At 48.2% G+C, this 24,878-nt stretch overlaps 1 protein-coding gene across 5 annotated transcripts in view; it reads right to left on the bottom strand.

Moving 5' to 3' along the window:
* Positions 1-15,409, bottom strand: part of Dock9 (dedicator of cytokinesis 9) — a 239,432-nt gene extending 224,023 nt beyond the window's left edge. For 4 of the 5 annotated variants that reach the window (XM_050150339.1, XM_050150346.1, XM_050150345.1 and 1 more), the window contains exon 1: positions 15,017-15,409. In XM_050150339.1, coding sequence (XP_050006296.1) covers positions 15,017-15,142 — 126 coding nt within the window. In that variant the 5' untranslated portion in view covers positions 15,143-15,409. The remainder of the gene's footprint in view (positions 1-15,016) is intronic. The other variant, XM_050150350.1, reaches the window with a different exon arrangement.
* Between the last annotated feature and the right edge of the window lie 9,469 nt (positions 15,410-24,878).

Below are 24,878 nucleotides of genomic sequence, written 5' to 3'. Positions count from 1 at the left end.
AAAAAAAAAAAAAAAAAAAAAAAAAAAAAAAAAAAAAAGATAATGGGCTAAACCACTGGAAGCCAGCCAAATTAAATGTTTTCCTTTAAGAGCTGTCGTGGTCATGGTGTCTCTTCACAGGGATAGAAAACCCTAAGACGTGCCTATCAAAGGAGCCTGCCCATCCCCGCCCCACCCATTCTACCACCTCAGGGCATGCATACCTATGGGAAATTTGTAAGTGTGAGGGTCCCTAACACAAGACACTCCCTCTGGCAAGCCCTCCGCTCTCAAGCCACCTCTCTCACAGAGAAATTCTAACGCCAGTGGTTCCTCAGGCAATCTAGTACACCAGCTCCTCCAGAGGAGGCCAGCCCAGTCAGGAATCTCTGAGGTTAGTGGTGAGCCAATAAAGTCCCTTAAAAACTTAATATGTGGGTCAGAGAGTTTAAATGGGTAAAGACGCTTGCTACCAAGTCTCACAACCTGAATTTGATGCCCAGGACCCACAGGGTGGAAGGAGAGAAGTAACTACCAGATGTCCTCTGATCTCCGTGTGTGCATGGCGTATGTGTGTACACACACACATCACAGAGAGAGAGAGAGAGAGAGAGAGAGAGAGAGAGAGAGAGAGAGAGAGAGAGACAAAGAGACAGAGAGACAGAGAGACAGAGACATGTAACTCAAAAAATTCTAATTACTATCTTCATTGGTTTTTCACAAAATCAACTCCAAGGAATTCTGGCATATACAGTCTTCAGATTCATAAGAAAAAACATAAAATTTTATAGGAAAAAAAAACAGCGTTCTCTTATCACATTAACAGAAACTTTTCGAACAATAAAGAAAACTAAAATGCAAAATGAACATAGCAAAAGCCTAAGATGCTAACCCAAAGATTACCTACTCTGCCAGTTTTAACAAAAACAATCTTTTATAGATGAATCTGCTACTCGGCTTTTACGGCACCTATGAGGTCACTATGGGAACTCAGTTTTTACACAGCACCTCCGCGGTCACTGTGGGAACTCTGTTTTCCACTCAGGAAAACAGCACTGCGAGAAAGGCCGGTTAAATAAAAACTTCCTCGGAAAAATCTCAGGAAGACAACTCCTGGGCTGGAGGGGCCGCCCAGCAGCTAAGCGCATTGCTCTTTCAGAAGACCAGGCTCACACTGGGCAGCTCACAACTCAGGGAATACACCACCCCTCACCTCTGTGGGCGCCTGCACGCACGGATACATAAAACACACAGGGAATACACCACCCCTCACCTCTGTGGACGCCTGCACGCACGGATACATAAAACACACACACAACACATGTACATGATCAACAGTAAAATTTTTAAAAAGAAATATGCCAGGCATGGTGGCACACACCTTTGATCCCAGCCCTGGTGAGGTGAGGGCAAGTGGATCTCGGTGGGTTCAATGTCAGCAGCCGGGTCTAGACAGGGAGCTCTGGGCAAACCAGAGTTCTATAGTGAGACCCTGTCTCAACCACAACAAAGATACACAACCTTCCCTATAATAAAACAATATGAACCAAAATCGCCATATACAGTTATTTTCAGCCAAGGCAAAGCAGTCAGAACAGTAGAATGTCCTGCATTAACACCATTTTTTCATATTAATGTACTCTAGGTAGAAGGCCCAGGAAGAGGGGGTAGAGACATGGCTCAGCAGTTAAGAGCACTTGCTACTTATGCAGAGGCTCCAGGGGTTCTGGTAGCCTCTTCTGGCCTCCAAAGACTCCAGGTATGCATGCAATGCACATACAAAATACAAGTAAAACATTCATACACACAAAATAAATCTTAAAAAAAAAATAAGACCCAGGAGAGTGATGGCAACTCTCTCTCTCTCTCTCTCTCTCTCTCTCTCTCTCTCTCACACACACACACACACACACACACACACACACACACAAACTTTATCTTTAAAGAGGGACCCACTAACTATTTCTGCGGAAATACTACATGTATGACGGTACAAGGCCTCCCTTCCAGACACGGTACTTTTTGACTATGATTCTTTCGTCCTTCACCCGTTGCTGATACAGTTTTCAACACAGGAATTCTGTTGATGGTTCACTTTGTTTCTGCCTCTTGCATCCTAATACTCCTTACACAGAAAAGCACAACCCCTTTCTGGGCTTAGAGACTTGTGAATGTCAATGTCACCTTCAGTCTGGCCCGGGACTAATAAAACGCGCACAGGGGAGTGCCAACCACTGCTTCACGTTCTGCCTTGATCCGATTAGCGTGGTCTGTGGAGTTACGTGAGGCGAAGACAACGCCAAAGCAATCATTTCCGGCCATCAGGGGAAAATCTGTTGGACCAGTAGTCAATAAAGCAGATTTTGCTCTGGCCTCCAACACTAGCTATCACAGACCATCTCTTAGCTGTGATGGACCTCATCTGCCTCTAAAATTAGGAAGCTAGACCAGTTAACCTGTAAGTGACCCTTCATCTCCAGAATGCAAGCTCTCCTCTGCATGCCACACGATTCTACTTTCCAGAGAATTTGTGGTACTTTCCAGAGGCTCAAGTTCAGCACTGAAGAGCTCTCACAGATCTGTGATCTACACTGGTATCTTGGCCAAACATGTGGCTCATGTCTGTAATCCCAGCACCCAGGAACCTGAGGCGGGGGGGGGGGGGGGGCTGTCTCCAGGTTGAGGCCCACCTGAGCTACATAGTGAGTTCAAGGCCAGCCTGAGCTACAGCTTAAGTGTGTCTCAAAAAAGGAAAAAAAAATAATACATATAAAAATATGCATATACAGGCAGTCTCTAACCATTCTGTTAGAAGAAAAATAAAAGGTAAATTTTAGCTGTGTAATCGTAAATAAGTCACTTCCTACCCCTGGTGTTCAGTTTCCCCACTAAAAAACAAAACTAAAAATAGAACAAACAACATCAACAACAACAAAAACATAAAGTTAAAATCATCCGGATATTCCAGAGGCTCAGGCAAGATGAGGTTTGGGTTGGGTTTTTTCCCCAGAGGGTAGGGGTAGACATTATAAAACTCTCAAACACAAAATTTCATGGTTTCCCATGAACCTCTTTTATAAGCAGTGAACCCAAGGTTCTTAACCATTTGACAGAGAGAGAGGGGTGTGTGTGTGTGTGTGTGTGTGTATGTGTGTGTGTACGCATGAGTGTGTGTTCCAGCGTGGACAGGTGTGTGTGGAAGGCAGAAGCCAACCTCAGATGTCATTCCTAAGGACCCACCCACCTTCTACTCTGAGGCAGGGTCTCCCACTGGGGCCTGAAGCTCACAGACTGGAATAGGCTGTTGGGCCAGCGAACCACAGACATCCTCCTGTCTCCACCCCCCAGAGAAGAGACTGTCGGCAGACACCAGCGCACACAACCACGCAGGTTCTCACGTCTGCACGGTAAGCACTTTACCAACTGTCTTAGGGTTTCTATGACCATGACCACAGCAACTCTTACAAAGGAAAACATTTCACTGGGGTGGCGGTTTACAGTTCAGAGGTTTAGGCCATTCATGTCAAGGTGGGACGTGGCGGCATGCATGCAGACATAGTGTGGGAGAAGGGGCTGAGAGTCCTCACATCTTGATCCTCAGGCCACAGGAAGTGGTCTGAGACACTGGGTGTGACTTGAGAATATATGAGACCTCAAAGCCCGCCTCCACAGTGACACACTTCCTCCAACAAGACCACATCTACGCCAACAAAGACACAACTCCCAATAATGCCTCCCCTATGAGCTACGGGGGCCAATTATATTCAAACTACCACACCAAATGAGCAATCTCCCCAATCCCAGCTGGCAATATTTTGCTACCAAAATGCACACGTGGCCTTACCTCAGGAACACAACACCATGCACACCTGTGCAGGAGCTCATACCTCGGGAACACATGACGATGCATACCTGTAATGTTCACACCTCAGGAACACAGTCGTGCACACCTGTACAGGAGTTCACACCTCAGGAACACATGGTCATGCACACCTCTGCAGGAGTTCACACCTCAGGAACACACGGTCATACACACCTGTACAAGCACTCACACCTCCAGAACACATGGCCATGCACACCTGTACAGGAATTCACACCTCAGGAACACATGGTCATGCACACCTCTGCAGGAGTTCACACCTCAGGAACACACAGTCATGCACATCTGTACAGGAGTTCACACCTCAGGAACACATGGTCATACACACCCGTGCAAGCACTCACACCTCCAGAACACATGGCCATGCACACCTGTGCAGGCACTCACACCTCAGGAACACATGGCCATGCATATCTGTACAGGAGTTCACACCTCAGGAACACACTCCCAATGCACACCTGCACAGGCAATAAGGTGCACATGCTTTCTAGATTATTAACTCATGAAGATCGAACACCTGAGAACCTTCAAACGTGCAAAGAGCATGCCACATTCCTGCCTTTTCCTGTATGTCCTCTCTTGCTGCGACAATTCACGGCTGTGGCTACCCAGATGCGTCTATCCTGCTTCATCCTTACTCAAGAGTATAAATGTGCATCAGGAATGGCTCTCCATGAGCAGCATGCTTAAGAGGGGTGCAATTCCCCTTTATCTTGTCCTCAGGACCCACAACAGCCAAGCGCCGAGCGGGCACTTAAACGTGAGCCAAGCCCTACTCCAGTGCTCCTCTGCTAAGGGCTGAAGATGCAGCCACTCAGTCTTCCCAAAGATCTCCAGGATAAGTGCTATTAGGCTGTCCACTCTCTGGATGAAGAAACATAAACAGGAAGGGGAAGTGCAGACCGGAGCCCCTGAGCCCCAGCCTTACCTGCTGACATTGAGAGGAGGAATGCCGCCCTAGACACAGAAAACACTGGCAGGCCACCGACATGTTCTGAGAAGAAACCAACACGGAATCTAGAACTACAGCAAAGGACACTTCCATCGCATCTGTGAGCACATCAAGCGTTGTCACAAGTAAAACGCTGCTTGTTCTTTTCCCAGGTAAGCCGGTTTGTGCACACACAGACGACCACAGCCTGTTTCTAACATGCTAAACATCCTTCGTTAGAACAGTTTCATATCCACATGACCAAACACGCATTTTCTGGCAAGACACAATGTCTAGGGGCTGTGAGGACGGCTGTAAAGATGAAGGTTAAGAGCACTTACCGCTCCTGCAGACGGCCCCAGGGTCAGTTCCCAGCACAGACCAGCTTACAACTGGCTGTAACTACAGTTCCAGGAGACCCGACACATTCTTCTGACCTCTGGGGCATCGGACGCTCCCATGGTGCACTCAAACGTGCAGACGCTCATCCACATAAAACAGAGATGAACGTCTCAACGTTTCTGAAAATACAGTATGTCAGACGAAGAACAGAGTTTTAGCATAAACTCCGTGGGAGTCAAATGTGACCCGAGATGGCTCACGCCTTCACCCGGACCTTCGCTTTCAGATTAACAGACAGTAAGTGAGAAGCAGTCACTGACTACACGCTATCTGAATTTTGCTTATCCCAGTCAACAAAGAGAGGGAGGGGAGTCTGTACTGTGACGGCTCAAAGCTCTGACCAGATCAAATGTGCCCTTATGGATCCAGATGTGACCCACAGAGGATTCAAGATACAAGCGGGAGGAAAAAACAAACAGGAAAAGTGAAAAACAAGCAAATCAAAGTTTAAAACAGACAACTACCGTCCTGGTACTTCTTCCTGACTTGAGGGACTCGAACTGTTTGAACAAATGAACAGCATTGCCCACAGCTCCGGGGGCCTCAACTTGCAGCCATCCTCCTGCCTCAGCCTCCTCACAGCCTGGATGGCCACCACACCGGCCTGATGATTTTAACTGGCAGTATTTGACCTTTGTTCTGTTTTTAGAAAACTGAGTTCCCAAACACCCAGTTTAAAAGCCACCCTTGGATGCTCTACAAAGTCTGGGGAAACAAAGGAGAAAATGAGTCTCCCTGGGTATTCGAAGTGTGTGTAAAATACTACCCAGGAAGAGCGACAAGCTGACCTGTATCTTCTAGATGCAAGCATAGAGCCAACCTAATGACGCCCGCCCGTCAGGGAGGAGGGTGGGATTTCCACGGGTGGCAACAAGAAACAGCATACTGGACTGTGTGGTGTGGACTCTAATCTGGACAATGGACAGCGGAGTAGAATAAAGTCATCAGACACTAGGGCACAAGGGAGGAAACCCAGAGGACATGGGGAACTGAGAGGGGGAAATGAAACCTGGCAGGTGTATTATCTTTACTGACTTTGTTTATTCACTGAGGGACAAAATGCTGTAGGACATAGCAGCTCATGCCCATAATCCCAGCTCTCAGGAGGCTGAGACAGGAGCATGGCCTATGAGCCTGAGGGGCCAGCCTAGCCTACAATGCGTGCCAGGTCATGCCTGGGCTACAGAGCAAGATCTTGTCCCAAAATAAATAAATAAATAAATTGTACACACACATACGTTTGTTGTGTATGTGTGTGTGCACACAGATTCTGCTGTGCATGAAAACACAGTGAGGAGCAGAAGAGAGTATTAAATTCATATACAAATAAGCATAAATCATGTTGAATAGCACAAAGGAAAAGGAGAGAAAGGGGGGGTCCATCTTAGTGGAGAGGCAGCCAGAGTACGGATGCAGAGAACAGGGGGCACGCCTGGCAGCTGAGCGGGATGGGGGGGGGGGTAATTACTAAGCCAGGCTGCTGGAAAATCTTCTGTGAGGTTGGCATAAGGACCAACTGGGAGCCCAGTCAGTGAGCAGTGGGAGGGGCACCTCCTACAGAGCATGGGGGTCTTCAAGATAGAGCAGCAAACCTGCTGTGCTCCGGGATGGGGTGAGACCCAAGTCCAGAGCCCAGAGAAGGGGGACCCTGGCCCCAGCTCTGCAGGGCAGGACACAGACTCTCCCTCTCAGGCCTGCAGAAAGGCCAGCCTTAGCTGAGTGTGGCCAAACCTGCCTTAATCTGGGAGTTCAAGGTCATCATTCCCCACACGGCAGAAAATCTCAGTACCAGGCTGAACTGCATTACAAGGCTATCTCAAAGCACACCTGAAGAGGACTGAAGAACTGTCCTTTGGAGTTGCTGCCCTTTGGAGTCAGGCGTGGCCACAGGACGTCCTTTAGACAATTGGGCGTGTGAGCCTGGTAGGCCAGGTCACCATCCTCCACAAAGATTCAAGATGATTCAACACGGTGGCTGTTTGCATCAACCCAGGTCACAGGACAAGATCACCTGGGAACACAACCTGCTCTCAACGTTGAGGCAGGGTGCTGAGAACACTCTGTGGCTCTACGGCACTGAGATTTGGGGTTCTCGGACCCTAAGGACCGAGTCACGACGCAGCAGAGCCTGACGAACAGAAATTCAATCCACGGTGATAAGACGGTTTCCTCATTAGGAAACAAAACTGGCCAGCCCGGAGCACGCGCCTTTAGTCCCACAGCACCCAAGAAGTTGAGGAGGATGGATCTCTGGGAATTCAAGGCCAACCTTGTCTATACAGTGGTGGGGAGGGGGTGTCCCAGGCCAGCCAGGGCTACAAAGTGAAACTCTGTGTATAAAAACAAAGACAAAAAGCGTAAAAAGGACTCTGATTTGAGACAGAAAGTGAGAACTTAGGATTCATCACTGCCAAGCTCAAAGCACTGAAAGCTGAAGACAACAGGAAGGCCAGGAGACCAACTCGCACTGAGCTAAGCTTCTGAGAGCCCAATGAGGGGAGAGATTAGATTCTACAGGCCAGCGGAGCGTCCCTGTGGTCGGGTGGTAGGGGGGGGGGCAGTGGAGATGGCAGCGGTGGGGACACAGGGAGGAAGAGGTGAGAGAGAGGCCAGTGGAGCAGGCTAAGGTCTACCCCACACGGACAGAAGCCCATCACAGAGGCCAAGAAGCTAAGGGTGACGAGGACACAGGCAGACCCAGAAGGTGAACAAGAAAACGGGAAGGTTCCATAGCCTGGACCGAGCAACCAAGGGCCCCAGTGACCACCGACCGCCTGGGACGGCCTGCAGGCAGCATCTCAGCTAACTCGCCGATCGCAACCTCTTTTCCCCCAGTCTGTTCGATCTGAGGGACGTCATTTTTATTTCTAGGTAGCATAGAATTGGAGGTGCTCAAATACACAACAGGAATGACATTAACTGGTCTTCATACAAAACACAAAAAAAAAAAAAAACTACAGGAAATGACGGTCGTAGCCCAGCCCGCTTACCCCAGATCACAGCACGGTCACACTCACCGCTCCTGCCGACGAGCCTCAAAATAGCAAAAGCGGTCACAGATTGAAGGACTAGGGAAAGGACGTGGGGAGATAAAATACAAAACGTGGCCTTTCTATAGCCCCTACCCAAACAACATGAGCCACGACCACGCTGCAATCGGGTTCACGATGAAGACTACACAGGCACCATAGGCACCACACAGATTTATGCTAGATAAAACGATGTTACCATAGAAACACCCCTCCAACCTCATTCTTATAAAACTACCCCTATCACATTGGAAGGCTTGTGCCCAAAAATCACGAGGCTTGTTTGTTTGTTTTCTAATCTGAGTTTCTCTGGAATGAACACACATTACGGCTAAACTTTTTTTTCTTCATATCCCTTCCCAATGTTCCCTATTTCACCGCATAGACTTTTGTAAAATCGCGCCTTGGTTCATACTTATAAATAGTTCAACCTGGATTTTACTTCCTTTGATAGGGATTTTAGCTCCAGCCAGCCACATTTACTAAACCTCAGTAATGTGTCAGACAATATTCCTGAGGCTTTGGCAGGATTTACTCATTTCATCCGCAAAACTCTGAATCAACGCTACGGGCACGCCCACGTCTCACAAGAAATTCTGGGCCCTCGGTAACTCAGCACTTTTCATGCTACATCCGGTTAGTAACAAAGCAAGGGTGTCCCGTAAGCCTCAGACTAACCCACCGCCTTCCATCGGTTAGTAACAAAGCAAGGGTGTCCCATAAGCCTCAGACTAACCCACCGCCTTCCATCGGTTAGTAACAAAGCAAGGGTGTCCCATAAGCCTCAGACTAACCCACCGCCTTCCATCGGTTAGTAACAAAGCAAGGGTGTCCCATAAGCCTCAGACTAACCCACCGCCTTCCATCGGTTAGTAACAAAGCAAGGGTGTCCCATAAGCCTCAGACTAACCCACCGCCTTCCATCGGTTAGTAACAAAGCAAGGGTGTCCCATAAGCCTCAGACTAACCCACCGCCTTCCATCGGTTAGTAACAAAGCAAGGGTGTCCCGTAAGCCTCAGACTAACCCACCGCCTTCCATGCTGTCTCGTGAGGACATCCTTGGGTTTTTAAAGGGACCCATGTCTTACTCAGACTACTGTATGACTGTTACCCAGTTTGCACACGGTCAGCACGTCACACTTTCTGCCCTGAGTGAGCAACACTGACTCCAGCGCACATTTCAGGCCAGATGGGTCTGTGACTGTAAACACCGGGCCATGGGATGGGAACACACCAAGGTTCTTGATGTGTGCGCATGTGTGTGCGCGCATGTGTCAGAGTGCAAAGAGGTTACACCATCTGTCATGTGATAAAGCTCCAGGAGACTCAGTTCTCATAAGACACCGTGTGAGCAGGGACCTGCAATTGTGGGGCAAACTAGCTCTGCAAACAACGTGCACCCATCCTTGCAAACGCATCTTCTCTATCAGCAGATCGGGCAGAAAGGGTATCTTGCTTTGGTTGATTCTTTTTTGTTTTTTGGTTTTTTTTTTTTTTTTCCCCGAGACAGGGTTTCTCTGTGGCTTTGGAGCCTGTCCTGGAACTAGCTCTGTAGACCAGGCTGGTCTCGAACTCACAGAGATCCGCCTGCCTCTGCCTCCCAAGTGTTGGGATTAAAGGCGTGAGCCACCATCGCCCGGCTGGTTGATTCTTTTTTAATTAACAAGAATAAACATTTTGTTGTTGCTTTGTTATAAACTGGCTAACTATAGTCCCTTCTTTCAGGAACTGCCTACTAATGTGATATGACTTTTGCTTTTTATATCTGTCGGGATGCTTTTCTTTTTAAAACTTTGTGTAAGATTCATAAGGTTTCTAAATTAAAGTATAATTGTATCATGTCCCCCCATCCCTTTCCTCACCCAACAAATCCCATGTTCACCCCTACTCCCTTCTCAAATGCAAGACCTCTTCGTATTATCTTCCACATATATCCTGTGTATCAATATAAAAGTGTGCTAACCTGCTCGGTGCGTTCGGTGTTTCTTGTATGTATACAATCTCGGGACTGCCTGACTGGTACTGGATAACCAATCACGGGGCTCGCCCTGCGGAAGACTCACAGCACTCACAACACGGCAGGTAACACCAGAGGACAAGCGCGGTCTCTCGTGAGTTTACTGACTGCCACTGAGGGCACCTGGGATACAGAATACAAGTTCCAAGGGAAGATGCGGCAGCAGTTGGCAGTATCTGAGAGTTGAGGGTGAGAAGTTCAAGACCCAGCCCTTTCACTTATGGGGATGACCCCAGAAGACTTAACCTCCCCATAAGTGAAGTTCTCACAGGCATCAGAGAACATTGTACGTGCAAATAAATGCTGTCTCCGGTTCACGTTATCAAGATATCCAGTCCTTCCCACACTAAGACAATAAAAGCTCACATTTGTAAATAGCTCTGCATGCCTTATTAGGGGAACTTTTGGTTGTTTTACGATGTGGCCCTGGTTGTCTGGAGTGCACAGATCTGCCCGCCTCTGCCTCAACAGTCCTGGAATCGAAGGCGCATGCCTGAAACATTTTCTTTAGGTTTTTTGCTCCGCGATTTTTGAGACAGGCTCTGTCGCTTGGGCCAGTCACAAACTCACGGTGCTCCCCCTGCCTCAGTCTGGGGTCACCGAGCTGGGGTGACAGGTTTGTGTCAGTGTGGCAGCCTCCAAACGCCACATCTACCTTGGTTTCGGATAGTGTTCTTGAGTACTATCACAGTCTGACTGAAGGTGTCTGCGGTGTCTGCCTCTTTGGAATGTGTGCTCTACCCAGACAGAGAGCTAACTGCTGCTGCAGCAGCGTCTTCTCGGCACCCAGCAGCGCCTGAGCCCAAAATAAACGTCTGCTTACAAATTCCTTCCTCCCCATTCAACCCAATTCAGGGCATTACTCACGAGAGAGCATGATGCCCCTAACATTCAAAAGCACTACGAAGAAATGGAACCTGCTGTTCATTATCTAGCTGGAGATGGGTCTCCACCCTGCTTCCTGTATTCTGGGACGTTTCTGTTTGTTAGGACTCCACCAGAGGGTGGAAGACAAGAGAGGGAGCACGCAGGCCAGTTCAGTTGACAGTGTGCTAACATATCCCATTTAAAGTTACAGCCAAAGTGAGGTTGTACCTTATCTGAGGATTTCGGGTCTCGGGTTACCTCAGATAACACTACATGGGTGGGAGAGGCCGCAAGCACAGAGTGCAGGCAGGACAGTCTCTCCTCACGCCTCTGACCCGCCTCCCTTTTCTAGGAACACAAAAGAAGAACCAGGGATGACTTGACCTGGGTCACTTCACTTCACAGGGCTGTATCTCAGCGGGGTGTGGAATGGTATCCTTGGCAAGGACTTGACATCCAAGGAGAATTTGAAGGGGAACACACTGAGATAAGATCAGCAAGGACATAGGGACAGGCAGCCAGATGACTTGTGTGCTAATTCCCAAGTGTCAGGATGTGGACAAACCTAGCTGGAGTATCATGACACACGAATCTTTCAAAGAGGCGTTCTTCTTATGCTTTGGTGGTATATTCTCTTCAACCTAGGTTGTGACAATGCTGTCTGTAACACAGCTGACAGTTAAAATTCCTTCAGGAATTCAAAAGCAGCCACAACTCGACCCTGAGACGGAACTCGGTTCTGGCATTCCTGCCAGGTAAGCACACATTTTAAACCCGCGGCCCTCGGCCCTCTCGACTACTCTAAATCACGGAAAGCATATTCTGTGTCTGTGAAGATTCTCAGTCATAACCAGAAATCAAAGACGACTTTTCCTACAGCTAGGAACGTCTCCAGCCGTATCTGTGCTGCTCAGAAAGACGCTCGGAAGCAGAGCCTGCGGGGTTAGGGTGCAAGATTCTGCAAACAATCTGGTCCGAACCGTTAACAGGGCAAGAGACCTGAGGTCCAGAGAAAAAGCGCCAGACCCAGCGAACGTAAGCAGCTGCCAGAATCCATGCTAACACCAGACCAAGAACTGGGCCGTTCATGTCCCTGCCCGGAAACTCTGAACACCACCACTCCGCAGGGGGGGAAACTGAGGCCTACCTAAGAATGCACCGTCGGTAGAGGACGGAGCTAGGAACACAACCCATGCGCCCAACTGCTCAACTTCAAGGATGAAAACCTAGAATCCCCACTCTCGTGGAGTCTTTCTCCAGTACAAATCATTCTAAGATTCATGAGTAAGCTAGGCACATTTTTAAGCCCTGCAAAAGTTGTGTGAATGTTTAAAAAGCAATCAAATAGGCTTTTTTAATTCACGAATTTTGAACATTAGATTATTAGTGTCATAAAAAAGCATTCCAGTCACGTGGAGAACTAGTCTAGTTTTTAAAAACAAATGCTATATATACAGGCGTGAGATGTGTTAAGAGGCCCGAGACTCACAGTCAGCAGGAAGGGAAGGCGAGAGAAAGAGAGAGAGAGACAGAGAGAGAAAGAGAGAGAGACAGAGAGAGAGAGAGAGAGAGAGAGAGAGAGAGAGAGAGAGAGAGAGAGGATGAGGCGCACATAAACCAAACCTGGCAAAACCTTGCTAATTGTTTAGTCCAGATGACGAAACAAAGGTTCATCACAGTAGTCTCGATTTTTGTATATTGATTCTTAAGCTCCTCAAATTAATACAGAATGATCTGGAAGAGCCCACAGATCTGAGCCCATAAAAGGGGAGGGGAGAATCTCCGGAGCAATGAAATCTGTGCAAGCGTGTCACATCTCACGTCAAAGTTCTTAGCGTGGCAACCTTGCTTATGCACTGAACTGTCTCATTCATCGTATGAGAGGCCTGGGAAGAGCTAGACCGCGTCACACACGGCTGTCTCAGGCCATCTTCAGGGATGGAAAACATTCGCTGAGCACTGGGTATGCTGTGGACATGGGGCTAGCACTAACCCAAGTTACCAAAGGCAGAGCCGACCAAAAGCTTTCATCTAAGCATGGATGGACGGACCAGGGTGTGTGGTTGCTGCTCGGCCTCCTGAGAGAACCGGGATCACCTGAGGTCCTCGGAGGACAGAGATGGGCAGGAATTTATGTGACAGGTGCACCCGCTGTGACTTCCTCAAAGGCACCGGGGCAGCAAGAGGAAGAGAGTAGAAGGTGAGATTCATGGGTGATTTTTTTAGTGTCTTGACAACTCTCCCAGACTCCCTGTAATGCATTCCCCATCCAGCCCAGGAGCCTACGCTAGGTGTAAGCTGGCTCATCTGCTTCCTCATATTTTGTAATTATTTCATCACAGAATTCATTAGACAAGCGACCACGGACAGACAAAATTAAGAGCTGAGACACAAGCTATTTATACTTAAGAGTTTCCAAGGAAATGGTGTAGTACTAGCAGTGTCATTAGGTCAAGGCAGCAGAGGCGTGTCACAGGCCGCTGTCAGCGGGTCATCAAGGACTGCTGCCCATGGGTGACCTGTGCTGCCTTGCCTATGTTGCCATCTCTACGTTCTCTCTAAAGGGCTCATAAAACTTCAGGGAGTGGGGGGCACTACAGACATCAGAGCACTATAAAATGTTGCATCGATTCTACTTTTTCCCAAACTCCCTGATGAGCACAGCACCCCAAATAAGAAAGAGTTCCAGCTAAGAGGAGAGATGCGGCTGGGGATGCTGGTTTCCTCATTTGATATCCTCTCTCTCCTGTAACTCCAGAAGCCAGCAAGCAATGGTGCTTCAGCAAGGGTTATATCACAGAGAGGGCCGGGTTCTGTTCCCAGCTTCTGCTCATTCTTCAACCGATCAACTTCTATAAAACTGGAAAATAAAACCTGTGTTTTATCACAGATCAAACTGAAGCTTGGAAAGTCTAGGGTGAGTTAGCAGGGCTGGCAAAGGACGGGAAACTCAAACTGAGCAGACTGGATATGGAAATCAACACCAACCTCCTCCAACATCATTCCTGCAATCCTGTCTGCCCAGGAAGGGCATCGATCTGCCACCGAACCAAAGAAGCATCTGCCCTGTGTTTATAAACAACGCTCCTTTGGCAATCCCACACACACAGCACCACAAAGGCCACAGATCTCCTCACATGTTCCAACAGACACACCCACAAACAAGTCCCCTTCACGAAAACAAACGCGAAGAACTGCTAAAAGTTTCCAGCTGCCCTGAGGAGAGCTCCCCCCAGCACAGACTGCTGCTCTCCCGGCACCAGACCAGCGATCTGAGCGTGCCCTCTTTTCCAAATACACCAGGGCCGTTCCCTGGCTGCAGAAAAGTTGATCTTAAAAACTTCACCTTCCTCACCACCCAGAGGCCTGTTCTCCCCAGAGCTGCAGCCAAGAATAGGCTCATCTTGCTTTGCCTTGCTCTGCTAGCCTCAAATCCCCAGACTTCGAAGCAATTTGTACCGAGGATGAGATGAGCAAGCCCACCCCTAACCAGTCATGAGAAGCCTCCGGACGCCAGCCAGCTCGCGACACTGGGTAGAGATCTGCCCATCCAAAGCATCCGTGGGAACATCGCCACGCTCGACCCCGGGCTGGGTGGGAAAGACCCCACCTCATATTACACTCACCCGGGCCGGGGACCTGCCAAACCCCCCAGAACACCGACGATGCGGTGGAGGACAGAGTAACTTCCCAGTTGGCAGAGGACAGGTAACGTGGGGGCAGGGAAGCGGACAGAGGGCGGAAATTTCCCAGGAGGACAGGAACAGCCCCGGGAGGGCAAGCTCGGACTCTGGAAGTTGAGTCGTCGTCCTTCCCCACCCCACCCCCTCTTTCCCTCTCCGCTCCGGTAAATCCGGAGCACCAGCCAGGCCACCCGCCCTCCCGCCCGCCACCTGCGCGCCCCGCTCACCAGAAGCACCGAGCCGCGCACCACCTCAGACACGCTCTGCCGCAGCTCCGCCGCCGTGCCGGGCTTGCTCAGCGCCCGGGTGAACTTCCGAGTCTCCGCGGTCGCGGGGAGCGGCTGCTGCGCCATCCTCCGGCCGCCGCCGCCTCCACCGCCGCCGCGGGCCCCGGAGATCGCGCGCGCGATCCGGCCCGGTCCGCAGCCGCAGCCAGGTGCGCCCCCGGCACGCGATCCCGGGTCCCCGCCGGGTCGTCAGGCGCAGCAGCCCAGGCCACGCCCTCGGTGCCGCGTCACGCCCCGAGGTGCCCTCCTCGGGCTCCAGTGCCTGAGGCGGAGGCGCCTCGGCTCACTCGGGACGATCTTGCGTGCAGCGCCCGCCCGCTACGGCTCCCCCATGCCACCGCCACCAACCTCGGTGAGCGGCCGCCTCCTAGGGGCGGGGTGTCCGGCGGGGCGGGGCCGGGCGAGCCTGAGGGGGGGGGGCGGTAGAGGAGGGACTGGAGAGCGGGAGGGAGGACCGGACCAGACCCGGAGGGCACGGACCCTGAGCGTCTGCAAGCAGGTCACCCCAAGAAACTATGGAGGCCTCACGGAGCCCTTGCGGGTGCGGGCTCGGTGGCACCATGATACCCTGGACCGGGCATCCTGAAAAGTCTTTTTTTTTTTTTTTAATGTGACACGGAGAAGACACAAATCTCTCCCTGGAGACCGCAGCCGGGTGGATCCCCAGACGTCGAGCCGGCGGTGGAACTGGACAGCATTGACCAGGACAGGCGAGGACCAATCGCAGACCTCAGCCCGCGTGCTGCGTCCCCTTGGGCGCCAGCAGGACTCCAGGACTTGGATTATCTCGGCTGCAGCCTGAGGACAGCGGGCTGCAAGGGGCTGGTGTGACTCAGCGGCACCGCCATGGGTCTGCACCCCGGGGCCGATCCTGGGAACCCCGGAGTCGTCGCTGCTGACGCGTGCCTCCGAGAGGACCGTCTCGCGCAGCCCTTCCCGCCGTCCCCCTCCTAAAGCATGGGGGACACAGCCTTAATGCCTAGCCAGGTGGGGAGACCGCGGGTAGGAAGCGGAGCTTTGCCTACAGCGCATGCTCCTGGGCTTCGGTCTGGGCGGGTTCGGCAGCCCAAAGCCTGTCTGAATTCAGAGAGGCTCCACTGATTGGTCCGACTGCTCAAGCCACACCCCTACCCCACCCCGTCAGCAGGTCTTACCTGCCCGGTCCGCCACCTGGCTTGGGTGGCCTTCAAAATGAGGGGCGGGGCGATTCCTCAGGACACCTCGTGGTCAAGTTTCTGGAGACATTTTGGAAAAAGTTGGAATTGCGACCCACCTCCCCCAAAAGCCAAAACCCTGGCCAAAAGCTAATTTTAAAGGGGAAGGGCGAAAATGACCTAGTTATAGAGGGCAAAACAACCTCCATTCCAGACTTAATGAGCAGGCCTGACAAAGTAAGACCTGGAGCTCACTCAGGCATGCAGTTGGTACTCAATAAATGCTTGTTGGAATGGCTTCTTTTCTCCTACTGAGTTGAATCCGCAGGATGTAACACTGGACGAGCCTGCCAGGTTGAAAGATTTTTTTTTAATTCCTTGTTTTAAGTTTTTTGTTGTTGTTTTTGTTTTTTTAGTTTTGGTTATGTATGTGGGTCTGTGTGGTGTTCATGGAGGCCAGGAGCTTCGGACTTTTTTTTTTTTTTAATTACACATCAGATTTTTTTTTTCTCCTCTGTGAAAAGCTGGAATAGCCTAGACATTTCTCAGAGTAGAGCAACGTGATAATAGAGCTGGGGCAGGCCAGCCACACCCTGCTTTTTGTGGCGAAACTATCAGTTTTGTTTGACTGCCCATGACTTGTGTTTGTGGCTCTGAGCTTCGCTGGAGATGGCAGCCCTGGTTTATGAACTGAGATACTAGTCTGGATCACAGAGCCCTCTGAACTCAACTGTCTAAGAAGCCAACTGGACCCCAGCTGCATTACAGCGGCTCTAACAGGTCTTAATTAAACGAAGGATCTGGATCTGGCCTATAGGTCAGTCTGCAAAGACAACGAGTTCTCGCTAGGTTTTTTTTTTTTCCTGTTTGAATGTTTTGTTTTCTTAAAACGGGCTCTGTAGCCCAAGCTGCCCTCAGATTCAGGGCAATCCTCCTGCATCAGCCTCCCTAGCCCTGAGGTTGTTGCTGCAAGCTATAACACCTAAGTACAAATGCTTTTTAAAATCCCAGTCGGTCCTGCTTAGTGGTGCACACCTCTAATCCCAGTAAGGCAGCCTGATCTTAGGTTCAAGGCCAGCCATGTCTACAGGGTCAGTTCCAGGACAGTGTGGCTCTGTAGAGAGACCTATCTTTTAAAAAATAATAAGCCAGATGGTGGTAGCACAAGCCTTTAAGCACTCGGGAGACAGAGGCAGGCGGATCTGTGAGTCCGAGGCCAGCCTGGTCTACAAGAGCTAGTTCCTGGACAGGCTCAAAAGCTATAGGAAAACTTTGTCTTGAAAAAGCAAAAAATAATAATCCCAGAACCGTATTGCCCTATCACCAGCTCTTTCCTGAAGAGACAGACTCATAATAGAAGGAGCTCCTTCAGCACAGAAGTGCCACCGATCCTCAGATATGGCTTGAAATCTTTCTGGAGTGAATTAATGGCTGCTCCCTGTAAACAGGGTGCCAACGACAAACCCAAGTACAGTTACGTGGAAGTCCAGCTTGGGAAACGATGAATTTATCGGTTCATTTCCCTGTGTAAGGAGCTACTTACAGGAGCCTCGCTCTCTTGAAGCAACGACGCGCACCGCCCTTGGCTTTCGGTTCAGCAAGCTCGAGGAATGCCGGGAACCTTCCAGCACTATATAGGCTCTCTCCTCGAGAGACTGCGAGGACCACGTGCAATTAGGGCAAAATTACGTACTGCTGCTGAGCCATGCAGGGAGAGTGGCTGGAATCTCCCCCATGGGGAGGTCCAGTTAGTGTCCCCGCTCCTTCTATGAGGAAACGTAAGTGATCACAAGACCGCACCTTGATGGTCCTTGCGAGCCATAGCAGCTGCTCTAACGAAGAAGGTGGCCATTAGTTCCAAGGACGCCCCTACGCGTCAGGCACTCCTGGTGGGTGGGGTTTAGAAATGCCAACGTCTACTTTATCTTGAGGGAGGAGCCTGACCTTTTTCAAATCTAAAAGAAAGTTTCCTTTGTGTTGGAGACGAGTCTAGCAAGTACTGAAGACATTTAATTATAGTCAGGCTTGAGATTTTTGCATATAAATGACTAGCGCAGACAAGTATTTACAGTTCAAGCTGTTACCCACCTTTTGACGGCCTTTCTGTGTCGCGTCTTAGTCACCTTAAGATACGCACCTGTTCTAATGACGTATTAGTTCTGTTTGGTTTCTGAAGTGTCTCCTCAATAGTAAGAGGTCTCCACTTATGATGCACCTGCCTCAAGCTCCCGTCCTGGGGTTACAAGCATTCTTTACACACCTGGAAATGTGGTTCGCCTTAAACCTCTTTCAGAAGTCTTGAAAGAGCATATCTATTTTCAGAAAGAAGAAAAAGTAACCTGCTAAGAGTGGGGGTACTCCCAGGAGCTGTCGAGGTGGCTGCTCTTCCAGAGCATCAGGGTTTCAATTCCCAACGTCCACATGGAGACCCACAACCGCCTATAACTCCAGCTCTGGAGAAATCAGTGTCCTCTTTAACCTCCAAAGACATAGCTCATATATGCACATCCACACAGGCAAGCACACGTACATACACATAAATAAGGCACCGGCCTATACATGCACATTCATACCAAGCAAACACACGTACATACACATAAATAAAAATTGAAAGTTAAATCTTGGAAAAATAAGCCTGCTTGTCAAGAGTAGGGACAAATTATACACAGCCAGAATGATATCAAGGACAAACAGAAAAGCCAAAGCTCTGCTAAAGTCCTGACAAAGGCACGGCATGGCCTTCTACAGAAAAGTCTAAGGAATGTACACACGTGCAAAAACCTACTAAAAATAATAAACCAGGTTTGCAGGGTTGTAAGACATGAGATTTACATCCAAAAAGCATTTTTTTATATGCTAGCAATTGAACAATCCAAAACAAATTAGGAAAACAATTCAACCTACAGTACCATCAAAAAAAGAATAAGAGTTATGCCTATAACAAATCCAAGACTTGTGCATTAAAAACTAGAATCTGTGATTGAAAGACAGTGCAGAGGGACGTGCTATGACATCAGATTACAAGACATAATATTATTAAAATGAAAGCAAAATATAGTGGCACTGCCTATGATCCCAGCATCCAGGAGGCGAGGCAGGACTATATATTTAAGACCAGCGTGGATGAAGTGTGTTCTAAGCCAATAGGGAGACTTTTGTCTCAAACACTAAATTGTTCAAATGAAAACAGTCTTCCAGTTAACATATGTGCAATCCCTATCAAAATTCCATCATGGATGAACAGATGAGCAAAACATGGTCTCTCCATGCAAAGAGAAACCAGTCAGCTACAAGAACATATACTGTTTCATGTTATAATGTACATGAACCTCAAAACCAGAATGTTGTATAAGCAATCAGATACAAAGGCCACTTAACACGTGGTTTTATGAACACAAAGTTGTCAACACAAAAACAACAAAAAACAAAAAGCCAGCTCTCACCTTAAAGGGAATAAAAGAGATTTATCCTAGAGCCAAATCTGAGTGAGCATAGCCTGAGAATTAGGTTACCCCAAATTCCATTTCCTAAAGTGGAAGCATTTTCGCGAAGTTGTATAGTTTTACAGAACAAAGGACGTCATCAATTAAGGTAAGTTTAAAATACATGAGTGGATGTCATCACTCTAGAGGCAGAGGGACCTGGGAGAATGAAACTTCAAATGCCTCGTGTAATAAATAGTCAACTTTATTCAGGGCGTGAGCTGATTTATACTCTGAGGGTTAAGTGTACAATCACAAGGACACCCTGCCTGTGGCAGAATCTTGTTTTGCATAGAGGCCTAGAAACCAATAAGATAGCCAGCCGTGAGGAGTAATCTAAACTTCTATCCACTCTACCTGGGAGGGGCACGAGAACACATTCTAAGAACAACTAAGGTCACAAGACTCTTGTTTTCTTGGGATTTCCTCACAAGTGCTCGGAATTCTCACACAGCTCCATTCTTGGACCGTGTTCTAGCAGGTGGGTACCATCAGAGAGGCGTGGTGACAGCAAGATGGGGGAGGCTTTCTTTACAGGCCTCCGATGCTGTTTGATGACGTCCTTAGCTTTGAGGCTGCTGGAAGCTAAGTTAAGGAGTCCTATTTGTCACGGGATGTCTGTGAGGATGCAGAGGCGGGCGTGGAATGGTTACTCGTGGGGCTAAGGCTAGCTGAGATACGGTGGTTAACTCTGGGCCGGCTACATCCCAACCCCTCTTTGCAGACACACCTTCTTTCCAGGAATTCTCATTTACAAAGGGTCCAGAGCCAGAAGAAACAAATCCACAGAGGCAGAAACTAAGTTTGTGGTTGCCATTGGCTGAGAAGGAATCACGGAGAAAACTGCTAATGACCATATATTGTGTGATGTTTTATTCTTTTGGCTTTGGGGGAAGCCTGCCACCCAGCTCCCAAACAAATGCCTGGCCTTAGCTTGGGTTGTTTCTTGTCAGTTTTCCTTAACTTAAATTATCCTGACTACCATTTGCCTCTGGGCTTTTACCTTTCTCTGTTTCTGTATACCTTCCTTTACTTCTTTCTCCATGGCTTGCTGTGTGTAAGCTGGGTGGCTGACCCCTGACATCTTCCTCTCCTTGTTCTCTTGCTCCTTGTTCCCCTTCATTTCTCCTTCTATTTATCCTCTCTGCCTGCCAGCCCCTCCTGTCCTTGCTTCTGCCTTGCTATCGGCCGTTCATCTCTTTATTAGAACCATTAGGTGTTTTAGACAGGCACAGTTACAGCTTCACAGAGTTAAACAAATGCAACGTAAACAAAAGCCACACACCTGAAAATAATATTCCCCAACAAGCATAGAATTTCTTCTTCTTGTAAAGAACTAAATATGCCTCACACCAAAAGATACAGACAGCTAGAGGACACCGTCGTGACTTTGAACGTGACTGTGTAAGTTGGGAACGCACTGTTGGGTTTTGAGCCTAGGAATATGTCAGTAGATGTCCACCAGCCCTGTTTCTCCCTCTGGATGAGCAGACAGAACTGCTAATTGCCTCGTGGTGGGCTAGGACCATGCAGCAAGGTCCAGTTAACAGAAGTAGATGGAGGTGGTACATGAAATTTTTATGCCTGGCCATAAAGCTCCCTGCATGATCCTCCAGCCCCACTCTTCCCTCTGCCACAGTAACCATGGGAACCAGATGTGAAGGTGCCTGCACCTCTGAGTCATCCTTACAGAAGATCACCCATTTCCTAAAGTGTAGTGTTCACACTGGGTTGTTATAATCAAAAATGGAACTGGTGTCAAGCCACAAGGTTTGGAGGTGGTGACAGCTGTGTCAGGCCAAGGCCAGGGAGACTAGGAAGCATCCTAGAAAACTAGATGGTGTTGCCAGTCCAAAGCAAATGGGTACTATGTCTATTAGCTGATCTGTAAAGCTTAACCTCCCAAGCTGGGTGTGATTTATACACTGTAATTTGAGCACTTAAAAGGTTGAGACAGAAGGATGGTGAGGTGAGTCGAGCTACAAAGAGACCCTGCCTCTACTAACAGAAATAATTTCCACATCTCTGAAAATCTGCTCAGAGGCTAGTGTGGAAGACCGAGAGAATAGGGAGGAAGATGGTGTGGAGGAGTAATGGCTGACTTCATAAAGAAGAGCCATGAGTGACCAGCATCACAGAGGACTGGCCTGTCCCTGAACACAGTCCTGTCACTGGGATCCACAAAGGTGCAGCATAGAGGACCTCGGGTGAAACAAATTTATATGATGATGTACAGAAGATGCCATCAGAGCCAGACATGGTGGCACATGCCTTTAATACAAACACTGGGGAGGCAGAGGCAGGAGGATCTCTGTGAGTTAAAGGTCAGCCTGATCTACAAAGCAAGTTCCAGGACAATTGGGGCTTAACAGAGAAACCCCATCTTCAAAACAAAAAAACCCAAAAACAAAAATACAGAACAAACCAAAACCCCACCAGTACATCCCACCGTGTATTATTAAAAATTATTAGCTCCTGGGGTTGGGGTGATGGATCTGAAGTAAGAGCTCTTTCTGCTCTTGCAGAGGACCTGGGTTGGGTTTCTGCACCACATGGTGGCTCACAACCATCTGCAACTCCAGGACACGGGGTTCTAAAGCCCTCTTCTGGCCTAACAGGCACTGCACATGTGTGATACATGTATACACGCAGGCCAAACCCTCATTCACATAAAATATAAACAACTGGAGCTGGAGAGATGGCTGGGCACTTCAGAGGACTGGCTGCTTTTGCAAAAGACCTGGATTTCGTTTCCAGCATCTACATGGTGGCTCACAACAATTGGTAGTAACTCCAGTTCCAGGGGATCTGACGCCCTCTTATGACCTCTGTAGGCACCAAGTACACACAATGCACACATACATACATGCAGACAAAACACTCATCCACACAAAATAAATCCTTAAAATTACTTTTCACTGATTAGAGATTTTCATTAAACCAAGAACTTTATAATCCAAGTTATGTTTCATTGTTCTGTTATCATTCCTGTTACTTAAAACAGGGTTGGTGTCCCAGGCTTTCCACAGTAAAGAATTACACATTAAAGGAATGCTTTAAATTCCTGCATTTTGATAAAAATAAATTTAAAAAAACAGAGTCTATAAAACGTAATTTGTTTTTACTATGTTTTTGTATTTTGTTGTTTTAAACCAAGTACTCTAGGACTAGCATTGTTAAAACAATTTTCAAGAAAGAAATCTTTAGGCAGAAGAGATGTTTTTAGGGTGCTTTTGACAGAGAAAAGGAACCATCAGCAAATCTGTCCTACCATATATGATAAGAAGTTATCAGCTATTAGATATTTATCAAGGGTTTCCAGAGAATGTCGGCAAAGCTCTTCACTGTGCCCAGAGAGCATCCAGGTGATGAGACCCCTCGCCCACGCCTAAGGGGGTATTTCAGCACAACTTCTCTCTCTCCTTGTCCTTTTACGAGCAACATTTGCTCTCCTTGCCTCTTGTCACAAGTAGTACCATTCTTGTTTTAAAACAATGTTCATATTATGTATAGTTTGGGCAACACCAAACATCAAATTCTATTTGCTCAATTCCTTTCTTAACCTGTATGCAGGGCCCAGAACACCACTGGTAACACTGAGTATTGCATAGCCCAAGCCTGACCTGTATGCAGGGACCAGAACACCACTGGTAACACTGAGTATTGCATAGCCCAAGCCCGACCTGTCAGCATAATGGATGGGTAGTGAACAATGGTTGAAAATTGTCTTTAATGGTATTAAATGTCAACAATCTGTTATCGCTGCCTTACTGTGTATAATTACCTAAGGGTCATACATAAGAACAATGAAGTATAATCATCCTAATAATAGCTTATTTGATAGCACGCTGTTATGTAAACCATGTTTACCTTGTCCAATGAATTCCCACATTTCTTTTATAAATGTGTTAACGTTTGTGAAAGCGTTCAATCACAGCACAAATCAAGATACACTCCTAACTAATTTGGTATTTCTTAGATAAGCAAAAATGGTATTTAGATGATATATTTGGATTTGCCTAAGAAAACAAAAAATGTTAGCAGGGTATGGTGGCGCATACCTTTTATTCTAAAACTGGCTAGGCAGAGGCAGAGCAATCTATAAATTAAGACCAGCCTGGTTTACGTAGTGAGTCCCAGGACAGCAGGGTTACATAGTGAGACTCTGTCTCAAAAACAAAATAAAACAGAAACATACACACACATAAATGGTGCTAATATAAGGAAAAAATTATAAAATAAATATAATGAAAATCATTTTAGCCTTGTATGACAGAATCTCACATAACCCAGAATGGCCTGGAGCTTGCTGGGCAGCTGAGGATGAACTCCAGATCCTCTTGCGTCCACCTCCCAACTGCAGGGTTACAGGGCGCACCTGGCACCAGGCCAAGATGAGAAATTATTACAGGGGACAGGTAATGGAAGTGGCCTACACATCTGTGGAAGCTGAGACGCTCTAGACTCTGCCAGCTGCAGACTGGAGACCCACCAAAGCTGACGCTGTTGACCTAAGACCTGAAACCCAAGAACAAGTGGTACATATTCCAGGCAGAGTCGGGGCAGGGGGGGGGGAGGGTCTGGGAATCTGGGCAGAAGATGTGTCTGCTTGGATGGAGAGAAGGCCTTTTATACCTAGCACATCCGCAACACAACAGGTGACACCCACCCGCTTTGGGGAAGGCCAGCAAAATCCAACAATAATTTCTTCCAAATATACCTTCACGGATTTGCCTAAAATACTGTTTGACCAGTTACCATGGCAACCTATGACTCGGTCACATTGATAGATAAGATGGCCCAGAGGGTCGTCTGAGGAAGCAACTGATGCTTTCTCCTCCCTTATTCTCCTTGTCCGCAGGGATCTCTAATGTGCTAACAGCAGATCTTAGGCACCAGTTCTGAATGACTTTAAACTGATTATCCACCAGTATTGTCTGGTTAAAACAGCCCCAAACTAGTTTCCTATGGAAGAGCATGTTCAAGTAAAACTTGTATAGGTTTTCTGGAGAATATAGTAAGAAGCATTTTTTAGAAATGAGTTAATGAATGAGAATGGAGGAAAGAAGTGTCGGCAAAGTTTCTTAAAAATGTATCACATCTCATTGCCGAAAAATTCTATTCTCGATGCTTGAGCCCTGGAAGAAAGTTGGCAGAATAAATTCG

Source organism: Alexandromys fortis, unplaced genomic scaffold (assembly GCF_014885135.2).
Source record: "Alexandromys fortis isolate MF-2015 unplaced genomic scaffold, M_Fortis_MF-2015_v1.1 scaffold_66, whole genome shotgun sequence".
NCBI classification, from domain to species: Eukaryota; Metazoa; Chordata; class Mammalia; order Rodentia; family Cricetidae; genus Alexandromys; species Alexandromys fortis.
The sequence above is the reverse complement of the archived record's forward strand: the minus strand, read 5'-3'. Positions and strand labels throughout refer to the sequence as shown.